The 13040-nt window shown below is 34.4% G+C and overlaps 1 protein-coding gene across 1 annotated transcript; it reads left to right on the top strand.

Annotated features, from left to right (window-relative positions):
• The first annotated feature begins 4976 nt into the window (after positions 1-4976).
• On the top strand, positions 4977-11304 carry LOC132055893 (calcium-dependent protein kinase 10-like). Its single transcript, XM_059447905.1, has 7 exons — positions 4977-5812; positions 5989-6132; positions 6221-6373; positions 7392-7507; positions 7775-7942; positions 10114-10344; positions 10646-11304. Exons 1-7 carry the CDS (start codon positions 5179-5181, stop codon positions 10817-10819), a joined length of 1620 nt encoding a protein of 539 aa, XP_059303888.1. The 5' UTR covers positions 4977-5178; the 3' UTR covers positions 10820-11304.
• Positions 11305-13040: the final 1736 nt, after the last annotated feature.

Genomic DNA, 13040 nt, shown 5'->3' with positions numbered 1-13040 from the left:
TTTATTGACTTTCTCTTAGCTTCTCCTGCTTGACCACATTGTTTATCCAGCCACGCCTACTTCCACACACTTTAATTTTCATATAATATAGTAAGATGTCCCTTTCTTATCTTTAAGAATCTCGCGGAATTTCAACTAAATATTAATTGAATAATACGCTGAGAAAATAACTCCCAAATGGATTCTTTGTTTGAATTTTTTGTTTATACGGCCATATTATAAAATGAAAATATTGGGGCAAACCTCTTACCAATCATACTAATTGCTGCATCAAGGGTGCAACTTAATGAAAATGAAGTGGCAACTTAATGAAAATGAAGTAATTGAGAACTATGAGATTTCCGGTTTGAATCTAAGCAGAGGCAAATCACTATGTGATTTTTGTGTCTAGTCTTGATGGACAGAGTTACTCTGCGGAATTAGTTAAAGTGTGTGCAAGCTGATGACAAGAACACCACATTATTTTTAAAAAATCATACTAATTGTTTCAGGATGTTACCATTTGGATGACTTAATGTACGTACCAATGGTTTCAATTGGGACCCAAGTTGTTCGTCACAACCTCAATGTAACAAAGCATTTCAACTAAGAAACTTTGGTTTTTTGTTGTTGTCGAAGCAGCCATATGGCAACAGTAACTATTTGAACATGTTTCTGCCTCATGTCAATCTCAAATCATCACCCGTTCCATTAGCACAAAATGATGTATAAGACTCGGGAATTAAAAATTACCAAAATCATTTTACATATTAAGTAAACTTTAAACCACATATTACTTCAAACTATCATCACTGGTGACATGACCTGTCTTTCTTCTTTACATTCTACAAAAACATGATGCTTAAATTAGAAAATTAATGGCAACTTTAGACTAGAAATATCGTGGTGAAAGGAGGTGAAGTCCTTTCTTGCTATTGTACGCTAGCGCAGAATTATTTTGAAGAACCTTTATAGCCTGCTTTCAACTAGTTTCCATATTTTGACTTACTAAAGCAAGAATGACATTTAGTCAAACGGTCACGCTATCCAAATACAGTGACCTTTTACCTGCTTACTAATTAGTAATTATGTCAATGTATATTATCTTATTGTTTGGTACCTATTGTTGCATGTGACATCAGTAGCCGAGAAGAAAGGGAATAGGTGTAAGAATATTTTTAATGATGTAAGGTTTTTTGGGAAAATCGTGCGGCTAGACCTAAACGGATAATATCATAACATGTTAAGAATATTTTTAGATTGTTTTTTTACTTTTACTCGTAGCTTTGGAAACGCATATACAAAAAAGAAGCCAGTGAAGAACTTGGTTGATGTGGGTGACAAAGTTAATTTTCAAATTGGTATGTGCAAAAGGTTCAGATGAAAAGAAAAGAAACATATATATAAATATAAGGTATAAGAATACTTGTGTGAGACCTTTGGGACATTATTTTTTCCAATTTTTTTTTACCCGAGTGGCATATATACACATGCCAATTAGGGTCAGATTAAGTTCTTGATTCCAATTAATATTCGCATTTCAAATATGTTACTGTTATTGTTAATGAAGTATGTTGTGTTCAAGAGCAACACTCGTCGATACTCTTTTTTATTGGCTACGAGTGGTTGACATTTTTACACCATATGGATATCAAGTGAAAGAAAATTTTAAAGAAAAAAGGAAAAAATATTAAGTCACTACAGTGATCAGAGTTCATCTGCTTAATAAATAATTTATTTGCACCGTCTCATAAATCCAGATACCGGATGATTTAAAATAAAAAAAAACTCACGTTAGTTCTAACTTGGGATTTCGACAAATCTGCAATTCTGGGCTTAGAGAGATTTACACATGATAAATCATGCCTTAAGAAACGTTTTGTTCATCGTCATTGAGTCATATTGAAAAAGTTCCAAAACTATATTTACTTATTTTCGAGAAAAGAGGGGAATAAAGTCGAAATGCAGTTTGAACAGGAGTAAAGGTTGGAGTTGGAAAAAACCCACCATGATTATTACAAAGTTAGCTCAATCTAATCATGTTTTTTCTCCCAATCCAATATAGTTTAGTTTGGTAGCGCCCAAAACAATAATCTATCTTGTGGCAGTGTTTTAGGACTTGATGTGTGGCATCAAACAAAGAAATCGTTCAACAACTATAAACCACCCAATCCACCGATGACCTAGTACACCGAAATCATGACTTGGGTCCATGCACATATAGGAAATTGGAGTAATTAAATTGAGAAGGTGACACCTACTAATTACACCGTACGTTTCATATTATTTGTCGTTTTTTATTTTACACGCCTCTTAAGAAACTATTAATAGAAAAATGACATAGGGTACCTTCTTAAGACTCTTTATTACAAAAATATATAGATAGTTTTCCGTATTTACAAAACATAACAATATTTTACGAAACATGACGGATTTTCATATATTTTTCATTTTTTTAATTTTTTCAGAAAATATTTTTTTTAAAAAAAATATATTTTTTAAAAAATTAGAAGGGGTATTTGACAAACTTTACCCTTATTTATATCTAAGTTATAATCTCTCTCAATTAAATGTTTACTCCATTTATGTGTCATCTCCATTAGTGACAAAATTATACATTAATTGTGTCTTGAACTCCTAAAGCGAAAAATAATTTATAATAACCACAACCAGCGTTCTAAAAGGTGTGTGTGGGGGGGGGGAGAGGCAAGACGTTTTATGCAGCACTGGGCGTAAGTCCCATGGATCTACGGGGTGTATGTCCTATGTATCTTCAATTTTATAATTTTATTACTAAAAAATAAGCAAATGTAAAGTTTTCATTAAAATTCTGCTAGTAAATCAAATAAATCACCAATAATGTAAAAAGAATTATTATAATTATTATTTGAGAAAGGTAACAACACAAAAAATCATAATAGCCTAGATAATCTTTAAAATGAAATCTTCATTCACTTCACATCAATCTCCAGATCTATTAGTCCTTCCCACCCTCAACTAAATATTTGCACCGACTTTTATTTATATATTCAAAGAAGGAGAAGAGCCAAAAGTGTAAGAGCAATGACAAAAAATGAATGAAATTGCTTCAGGAATATAGAGCTATGCAATCTCTATCATATCAATTTCAGACATAATCATCTAAAAGAACTATTCATGGTTGTGTTATTTTCTATGAGAATTGCTTTCTTTATTTATATATTTTAAGAAAAATCACAACAACATGAAAACATGATAACATAAAGTATAAATATCATTACACCAATAATAAAAATCATAATCTATAGTAAAAATAATTTTAAATAATAAAAATTAAATTTAACGCCCGGGGATTACGCTTTTGCGCCCGGGACTTACACCAAAATTCTAGAGCGTACGCCCTATGGATCTACGCCTTTCATTTGCGTCCGGTGCGTTTTTGGTAAGGCCCGCCTCGGGACTCGTCCTGAAAATCCTTCTAAAAACACTGATCACAACAAATAATTTGAGACGGTGGGAGTATTAGATAGTTTACTGAACTGGCAACTTCGCATGTTTTGACTCTCTCCCCCTAATTTTCTTGTTAAAGCTCTCTGTATTTCATTTATTTGACATTAGTATTTTTACTTGATGAGTCAAAAAAATTCTTCTTAATTTGTTCTTTGAAATATTTTCGTAGAGTTCTATTTAGAAAGAAAATCAAATTAAATTTACCAAAAGTCAAGCTATACATCTCAATTTTAGCATTCTTTTTTGAGGCCAAAAGTTTATTATATTTTCAAGTTGGTCTAATTCTTGTAGAAAATATCAATGGTCCTTGAAGCAATCATGATAGTTTGTGGTAGGTGTGGACTGTGGATTGCGGAGAGAGAAGGAGACAAAGTAGACTCGGTAAACTCAACCAAAAAAAGTAAAAAAGGATATATTTTTACAAAAAAGATATAATTGACTGGGTCTGTTAATTATAGTCTATCATATTCATCTTCACTTTGCTTGTCCTCGGGAGAAAAAAACAGTACAAATTAAGACCTTAATCTCTTCAAAAAACAGTACAAATTAGACCTTAATCTCTTCCTCACTAGCCTCCAAACTAAGAAATTGCAATTTTCCCTTCATCTTCTTGTACACCTTATGGAATCAGGTAAAAGTTATCTTAATGTATAAATTCGCTTTGTATGAATAATATCCTTAATATATAAATTTCGTGTTGGATAATTAATATCCTAGTTTGGTTTATCTAGTGGAAATGAACTTTTCTAGAAGGCTTTGATGACTAAGTACCAGAAGGAATTTGCTATTTTGCGGTTGACCAACTCTTTAGTTGAGCAAGTAAAGTTCATTTATTCCATTCTTCAGTTGGGCAATACCTTCCAGCTTACTTTTCCATTAAAGAATTTCGTGTAAGTTCATACCCATGGAATTAATACTACTCATTATTCCCCCGTCAACATAAGAACTGAACTACCTAGAAATTAAAATACCAAATTCAAATCAAATGTTACAAATTTGAATTCCGTTTCCTCTTAACTTCTAATTCACTTTTTTGCCTCATCTTTTATTAATTTCAAGAAATGCAAAAAATGAAAGGAAAAAACATACATCTATCTATTACATCCTCCGTTCCAATTTACATAACACTCTTTTATTTTTAGTTAGTTCAAAAAAGAATAATATGTTTCTATATTTAGAATAATTTCTTTTTTATATAATTTTCATTTTACCCTTAATGAAATGATTTCTAGCAATAAAAATTTCTTTTAATTGTTTAGACCATACAATTAAAAAAAAATCATTTCGTTTCATACAACGTAATAGGCCTGCGTCCAATTCTATGTGTCTACCGTCCTCTTCGTTACCAATATTAGAATAGATTCATTTTAAAGAATACATGACATTTCTCCAATATTTTCTTTCTTTTTAATTAAATTCTCTTATTTAAATTTAATTTAAAGTAGTTCATAGAAAAAGATAGTCAATTTTAAAATACTCGTGTAACAACATCTAGCAATAAATGGACTTTATTCAAAAAACTACTAACTCCCCAACTGACCCCGCGTTTTCTTTTTCTTTCTCTCTCTCACGAAATCCTGAAAATAGCACTAACTCCCTTTAGTCTTTGCCGTGCCATGTCCTCTTTCTCCACCTCCAGCCACCACCTCAACAACCACCTCTAGCCACCAGTTTTAACATCAAAACAACCCATTTGATCACTTCATCAATATGGGTAACTGTAGCACTTGCATAAGACCAGAAGAAGCATCCAAAACCAATCCTCAAACAACACAACCTAAGAAACCAAGAGAACGTAGACCAAACCCATACTCAGGTTCACCTGCCCCGATCCGTGTACTCAAAGACTTCTTCCCTAAAACACGAATATCCGATAAATATGTTCTAGGACGTGAACTTGGTCGGGGTGAATTTGGAGTCACCTACCTTTGTACAGACAGGGAAACACGTGAAGCTCTAGCATGCAAATCCATTTCCAAGAAGAAGCTAAGAACAGCTGTTGATATCGAAGATGTTAGAAGAGAAGTTGCTATTATGTCAAGTTTGCCTGATCACTCTAATATTGTTAAGTTGAGAGCTACTTATGAAGATAATGAAGCTGTGCATCTTGTTATGGAGTTGTGTGAAGGTGGAGAGTTGTTTGATAGAATTGTAGCTAGAGGGCATTATAGTGAAAGAGCTGCAGCTGGGGTTGCTAGAACTGTAGCTGAGGTTGTAAGGATGTGTCATGCTAATGGTGTTATGCATAGGGATTTGAAACCTGAGAATTTTCTGTTTGCTAATAAGAAAGAACATTCTGCTCTTAAGGCCATTGATTTTGGCCTATCTGTGTTTTTCAAGCCTGGTATGTGTTCTAATTTCTTTCAATTTCTAATGAATTAGTAGTATGGTTGAGATTTGTTAGTGAAAAAGGCACCCTTTCGATTCTTGGAATTGTTTCTGTGATCAATTTTCCTCTGCCCCATAAAAAGCGATTCTTTTTGTCTGTTTTAATTTTTAGTAATTTTTTAATGTAATTAGGGGAAAGATTCTCTGAGATTGTGGGAAGTCCATACTACATGGCACCAGAGGTGTTGAAGCGGAATTATGGACCAGAGGTTGATATTTGGAGTGCTGGTGTCATCCTTTATATTTTGTTATGTGGGGTTCCTCCATTTTGGGCTGGTATATATTATTTTTTCCAGCAACCTTTTTGAGTTCTTATGTTTGTTATTACTTGTGTCCTTTTCTTAATCTGATTTATCTTTTGCAGAAACTGAACAAGGGGTTGCTCTTGCAATTTTGAGAGGAGTGATTGATTTTAAAAGAGAACCATGGCCTCAAGTTTCTGATAAAGCAAAAAATCTTGTAAGGCAGATGTTGGAACCAGACCCCAAGAAGCGGTTGACAGCCCAACAGGTCCTTGGTAAGTATTTTTCAACTCACAGCTTGTGGGATCCAAGTAAACGGCTGCCCTGGACATGGAAAATTGTATGATAAGCCAAGAGATTATTTGAGATATTGTTTTTCAAGTTGAGGGTTGAAGATCGATCCACAGTATTACTTAAGGTTAGAGGAGCAGGAAGAAAAAATGTGGGGTTGGATTTGGACTCGTTCAAAGGCATTAGGAAACATTTTATGATTTGATTCAATGTTCTATGCAAACTGATTTATTGTGGGTATCCTTCTAAATACTCTATAGTATTTTCTGCCAGTCTACTGGAAAAGTGGGGCTTTCCTCAAGGAATCCTGGCTTTAATTTGAACGATTAGGCATACTGATTTGTGGAGAAAAATGTTTGTTATTTTTCTGGATTTTCATTGCATTTGTTCTTATTCTCTTCTCTCCTTGAGTATGCTGGGCTCCGAGGCGTGATTGAGCTATATGGTATCTCGATGAATCAAATTTGTTTTGGCAGGAACAGTTTCATGCCTTTGTATTGTAACTATTTTTGTGTCTCACTTTATCTTGCTGTTTATGTTAATCTACTAAAGATCCAGCTGTTTATTTCACTTTGCATTTTTTGTTTTTTCCAGAACAGGGTGAGTCCCAGTTATGTGGTAGTTATGAAATCTTTCCCCGCCCCCTTCGCCACCCTTTGTTCCCCTGAATTCTTCAGAGATATCAACTTCTAGGCCCATGCTCGAAGACTCACGTATCTCTAAAAAATTCAGGACCATGCTCAAAACTCAGACATCAGAATGCGAGATATCCAGAGTTTCCTATGCCTTTGTAATTAGTAATAGGACTAATAATGAAGATAGGAACTACTGAATAGTTGATGAATTGAATGTAAATAATATGCTGATTCTCACTGACAAAGATCTTATTTTACTTTTAGAATGTCAACAACAAATGCAGCTTTATAATGTAAAAATGTTCAAACTAATAACCTTTTCCACGTCATCAGTTTAATGTATTTAATTCTGTCTACTTTTTTGCAGATCACCCCTGGATACAAAATGCAAAAAAAGCTTCAAATGTTCCACTGGGAGATATTGTTAGGACAAGACTGAAGCAATTTTCTATCATGAACAGATTCAAAAAGAGAGCATTGCGGGTAAGCTTCTAATTTGTTTAAGCATTATCAAATCTAATTTTGGTTTTACATATGGGTGGAGATACGCAAGAGAAGGCCAATGGAAACCATTTTAGTCTTATTTGGTAAAATCAAAGAGATAGAGAGAGTTGCTATGTAACTGTAAATGATGTGTTATATGTGGCTCATGTCCTGACTTTTCCAAGGCTTTTACTGGTTGGGTAGTTATCCATCATTAAGTTTATGTGCTTTAATTTGAAATATTTTGGCACCTGTCAAATTGCATAGGTCATTGCCGAACACTTAAAACTTGAAGAGATTGAAGTAATCAGAGAGATGTTTGCATTGATGGACTCTGATGGTGATGGGAAAATAACATATGATGAACTAAAGACCGGACTTAGAAAAGTCGGTTCCCAGTTGGCAGAAGCAGAGATGAAGTTGCTGATGGATGTGGTAAACATTCCTGTCCATTTAAACACGCTGTAACAGTATTTTGTTCTTTCTTCTGGTTGGTTTATGAGATTTACAAGCTTTATATGCCAAAATACGTGAACATATTTTGCATCTATTTACTCAGTTTCTTGTATGCTTCCTTGTTTTTGTATGTGCTGCTGTAACTTATAGTTCCTTTTGAGTTTCTTCACGTTTAACCATCTCACTCTACCAGTCTCTATTGTCATCCTCACAGTTTTGTGTAATATATATACACATTATATGTTTGTATGTTTGATCTCTCTCTTATGCTGGGTTTTATCTGATTCTACAATTCTGATAGTAGACATGGTACCAGGATCCTTACCTAATACAAATTTACTGCTAGAGTTTAGCTTATCAATATAATGAAGCAGGTAAAGCATGTTTGTGTTTTCTAACTAATATCATCTCCATCACTTCTCCTTTTTCTTGCCTTTCTCCAAATTCTACTGTCCTATCTAAAGAAATGTATTCTGATGTGTTTCATGGTAACTACCCAAGTTCTGTTATGTCATCTGGTGTCTTTTTGCTGTGCATTAGTAATGAGGGCAAATAATAAGCTGTTCTGCAGAACTCTCTCCCTCTCTCTCTCTCTCTGCCCCTCTTCCATTTAAACTGTGAGTTTGGCAGAAGTTTCCAAGTGATGTAAAAGCAGTCACTGCTACTGATTCTCAATTATTCTTGTTCTGTCCTACTTGGTTTCTCCTGATTGTTTCAAGTGCCGGGGCTTTTGAAGGAGAGGGGAAATTGATAGTTCCACGTGTCTTTTCGTCCTACATCACTTACTTTACCATAGCTCAGAGATTAGCGTATTTGGCTGGTGGGAGCATCATGTTACTTTTTCACATCTGTCAGATGGTTATTTTGTACAAAATATTGGCTCTGAAGACTCTACATGTTGCATTTATTTAAGGAATCAGCTTTTTCTCCTTCTATTTTCATTAGATGTAAGCATGCATATATTGCATGAAGGCTGTTAAATAGGCAAGAAATCCCATTACATAATTGAGGAAGTATAGGCATGGTTTCCAACACCATAGATAGTGTGGCTGAAGAAGTTATTGTTACCACATCGACACTTCGAAATGGTGTGAGATAGGGAGGCTATTGCATCTTATTGAATGTATGAAGGTAAAAAAGCTAGACCAAGAGAATGGAAGCAAAGGATCTATAAAGATGATACCTGTTTGTTCGGAGTAAGATTTAGTTGCTGTTACACTTACAGTTGGTCTGATGTTTGTGGAGGAACCCTTTTAGTCCGGTTAGAGAAGTGTATGGTTAGAATTTTCAATATAAGGATAACTTTGAGATCTAAAGATCCAGTTGTTTTACAAAATCCTTTGTTTTCCTTAAGGCAAGATATTTGCAAGCAAAGTAGTAATATTAAAATGACTTGGGCTAGAATAGAGCAGATTTAAGAGGATTCATATAGAAACCCCAATTTTGTTAGTGTTGAGACATAGTTGATTGATATTGGAAGGTAAGCTATGTCACATGATAGATTTCGGAATGATTTCCTACCTTCTTTAAGTAGACTTCTTGAAAAGTTTCAATTAGATAATTTTATCAAGACGTTAATAACTATACCTGGAACTCAGGCTATATGTGGGATAAAAAAATTGCATATGATACTTGTCTTGCATTGAAATAAGTGGATAAATAATACTCCACAGGGATTGGACTTATGGTATTATGCATCTCCCATTTGTTGGATAAATTTTTATCACCGTTGTGATATATTCTCTCCGTTATAATTTATGTGGCGGTGTTTGATTCGGCACAAAGTTTAAGAAAGAAAGAAACCCTTTTGGAACTTGTGGTTTTAAACTTGCCATGTTTGACATGGTTATGACTTATGCCTGATCATCAAAATAATTGATCTTATAGACCTTTACTATCTTTTTTTCTGCACTCTCTCAAGTCCCAATACAGCCTGGTTGACATTTGTAGCCTATTTTTTGGCCATCAAAGATTCCAAAGTATTCTGTTGTAAATCTGATGCAGCTTTTATATGCAAATTCTCGAGCTTTTTCCCATTTGGTAAATTGGTCGTTTGAGCAAACTCTATTGCACATACAGTAATTTTCCCCTCAGAAATAGATTAATTAAATATTATTGCCTGACGGCTGCTGAACCTAATATTTGATTAGGCTGATGTTGATGGAAATGGAGTTCTGGACTATGGGGAGTTTGTAGCAGTTATAATCCACTTACAGAGAATGGAAAATGATGAGCATTTTCGTAGAGCATTTATGTTCTTTGACAAGGATGGAAGTGGTTATATTGAGCTTGATGAGCTACGAGAAGCTTTAGCAGATGAATCAGGAGCATGCGACACTGATGTACTGAATGAGATCATGCGCGAAGTTGATACGGACAAGGTTAGACTCGTCTTCTTCTCTCCGTTTACTCCTCCTGCCTCTTCTCATCGCTTTTTCAATATTAAGAGAAACGAGCTAGAATGATTCTTAACATTAATCATTAGAATGATTCTTAACATTAATCATTGTTAAAGAAGCTTGTTGGATCTTTTGAAATGCTGAAAGAGATGAAATGTTTTTGGGAATGTAACATGAAAAGTAAATGCCGCACTTGTAAATTTGTCCGATCGTATTTCCCCTTCCAATGTCTCCTGGCTCTGATGTGTCATGGCAGTTTTACATTATTATTGTGTTTTCTCAGGATGGGCAAATCAGTTATGAGGAGTTTGTAGCAATGATGAAGGCAGGAACTGATTGGAGAAAGGCATCTCGTCAATACTCAAGAGAAAGATTCAAAAGCTTAAGTGTTAATCTAATGAAGGATGGGTCTCTACAGCTTCAGGATGTGCTCAGTGGCCAAACAGTCGTTGTTTAAGTTAAAAAGGCTTCAGTTACTATTCTAATGATTTCCATTGGTTGTTTTAATGGGTTTCGATCATCGCAAATCAAAGCAAATCTGATCATCGATATTCCAATTCTTGGAAAATATTGATATTCAGAAGATCAGATCTTTGAGAGTGCGATTCGGAGTATTATGTAGGTATGCTTGGGTTGTACTGCTGGAACTTTTTTCTTGGATATATGGGAAATGCAGAAGGGTTTGAAGTTGGGTGGATGACATGTAGATTAATGCTTTGTTTTAAGGCTTTTGTAGGGTTTTTTTTTATTTTTTATTTTTATTTTTAACAGAAGTTTTACATATTTGTCCCACTTTTGTATATGTTTTGCAAACTTACAATTGCTTTTAAGTAAAGATTTGTATTTATGATTTCCTGAGACTGCACAGGCTGCATATAAACTCTTACTGCACATGTCCTGCCTCCGAATGAATGAAAATTTCCTTTGAGTTTGTGTTTTGCACTTCTTTTTCCTTGATCTTCTTGCGAATGGATTTATGCATTTTCAATTATTTGAGAACTAAATGGCAGTTCTTCCTGATCGTATGACTAAACTGGAATCTCATATGGTTCTTTTATGTTCCTAAATTTTACAGAAGATGCGGATTGGGCAGGATGTTCTAAATTTGTTAATTGGAACAATTTTCAATATAGAGCGACTTCGGTGACTTTTAAAGGTATGTTCTTTGTCTAGGAAGCTCAGTTCAAAATAATGTTCTTTAACTTTAATACCATGATTTTCTTTTCTAAATTTACAGTTTAATGCTAAGATACGTAGCTGCTAACGAATTTGGTGTTTTAGCTTTGCATTTAGACTTACCTTACTTTTGTTTAGAACCATTTAACATAGAACTTTTCACTGTTTCTCAAGACCTGCATGTCAATTGTCAAATGTCCATGGAAGAGTTTAAGTCTTCCGCTGTGCACCAAACTCATACCTAATAACAGGTATGGCTCAAGAATATGACCCCCCCAAAAAAAGGAGAAAAGCTGAAGTGGATCCTAATGGCTTGATGAACTTGAAAAATGAAAACTACTATACATTTATATGAAATTATCTAATCTCATGTGACTGAGGTTTTATTTGGTCCACAGGTGCAACCGTGCAAGTTCACGTGGGTAAACATTTCCCTTCTTTCTAGTTCTACATGAGTAGAAACATATTATTAAAGCTACTTGCCTATTTACCAGTAGGCTTCAACCTAGATGTAAGGGCCCTTAGAGAAACTCGAGTTATCCAAGTGGGCTCTATTGTGTTCACATATTTGGTTCATTTGAATTGACTTTACTTTAGCTAGGTAGTCATAATCCATATTTTTTTGGATTGCCCATATTTTCTTTTGGGGTTCGCATCTTTTTAAATTTTCAAAATTTTATATTTGTGATCTTTAAATTTTGTCCTTCGCATACAACTTGAAGGAAGGTGGGCGAACTTATGAGCATGGTTTAGTTACGTCAGATAACTTTGAGCATACTTCAAAAGTTTATGTCTGATGGGTACAGTTTTAGTTAAGGCATAGAGAAAAATACATAAATTCCCGTTAAAAGTATGGAGATGACACCTTTTTTCAAAAAGATACCTTAACTTATGCGGGAGTCTACCCCCCCGAATTAACTTCAAAAATAGTATATATTCACCCTTTTCGATTAACCCCAAGTATAAGAAGATCTGTGCAACTCACGCACCAATCATCACTTGCCACGTGTCAAATTGATTTTTAAATTTTTTGATTTTTTATTTTTCCTATTTGATTCCTTTTCTTTCTTTTCTTTTATTTTTCTTTCCCCCTTCTTCTTCACCTAAAGACCTTCTATAGAAGTTCCCTTTACTTAGCCACCCATAATCCACCGCGGATTGCCCGCACTACCAATTCCATTTGTGACCACCGAAAGTTGCCAAACCACCACCAAATAATTAAAATTAGCACCAAACCAAATCGAAATTTAAATCTACATCCATCCATAGAGAACTTCTTACCCCCAAATCAATATCCCTTAACCTCACCACTTTCAACAACTTTAAAATAGTATAAAAATTAATCAACCCAACTAAAAAAAAACCACCATTCCATCTTGATTTTTAAATTTTTTGATTTTTAGCATTAACCATCTTTCCTTTTAAATCAAACTCTTGAAAATTAGAAATCCCCCACCTTAGCCACCCCATCACCCCATCTCCAATGACTTACCCCAAGCTCC

The sequence above is a fragment of the Lycium ferocissimum genome, chromosome 5, assembly GCF_029784015.1.
Source record: "Lycium ferocissimum isolate CSIRO_LF1 chromosome 5, AGI_CSIRO_Lferr_CH_V1, whole genome shotgun sequence".
Classification (NCBI taxonomy): Eukaryota; Viridiplantae; Streptophyta; class Magnoliopsida; order Solanales; family Solanaceae; genus Lycium; species Lycium ferocissimum.
This window is presented reverse-complemented; position numbering and strand designations above follow the sequence as displayed.

Bases quoted from the DNA above. Each gene is read 5' to 3' on its own strand.
- LOC132055893 (XM_059447905.1), top strand. From the start codon at position 5,179: ATGGGTAACTGTAGCACTTGCATAAGACCAGAAGAAGCATCCAAAACC. The intron at 5,813-5,988 runs GTATGTGTTCTA...TAATGTAATTAG, and splicing joins ATCTGTGTTTTTCAAGCCTG to GGGAAAGATTCTCTGAGATT. The intron at 7,508-7,774 runs GTAAGCTTCTAA...CAAATTGCATAG, and splicing joins TCAAAAAGAGAGCATTGCGG to GTCATTGCCGAACACTTAAA.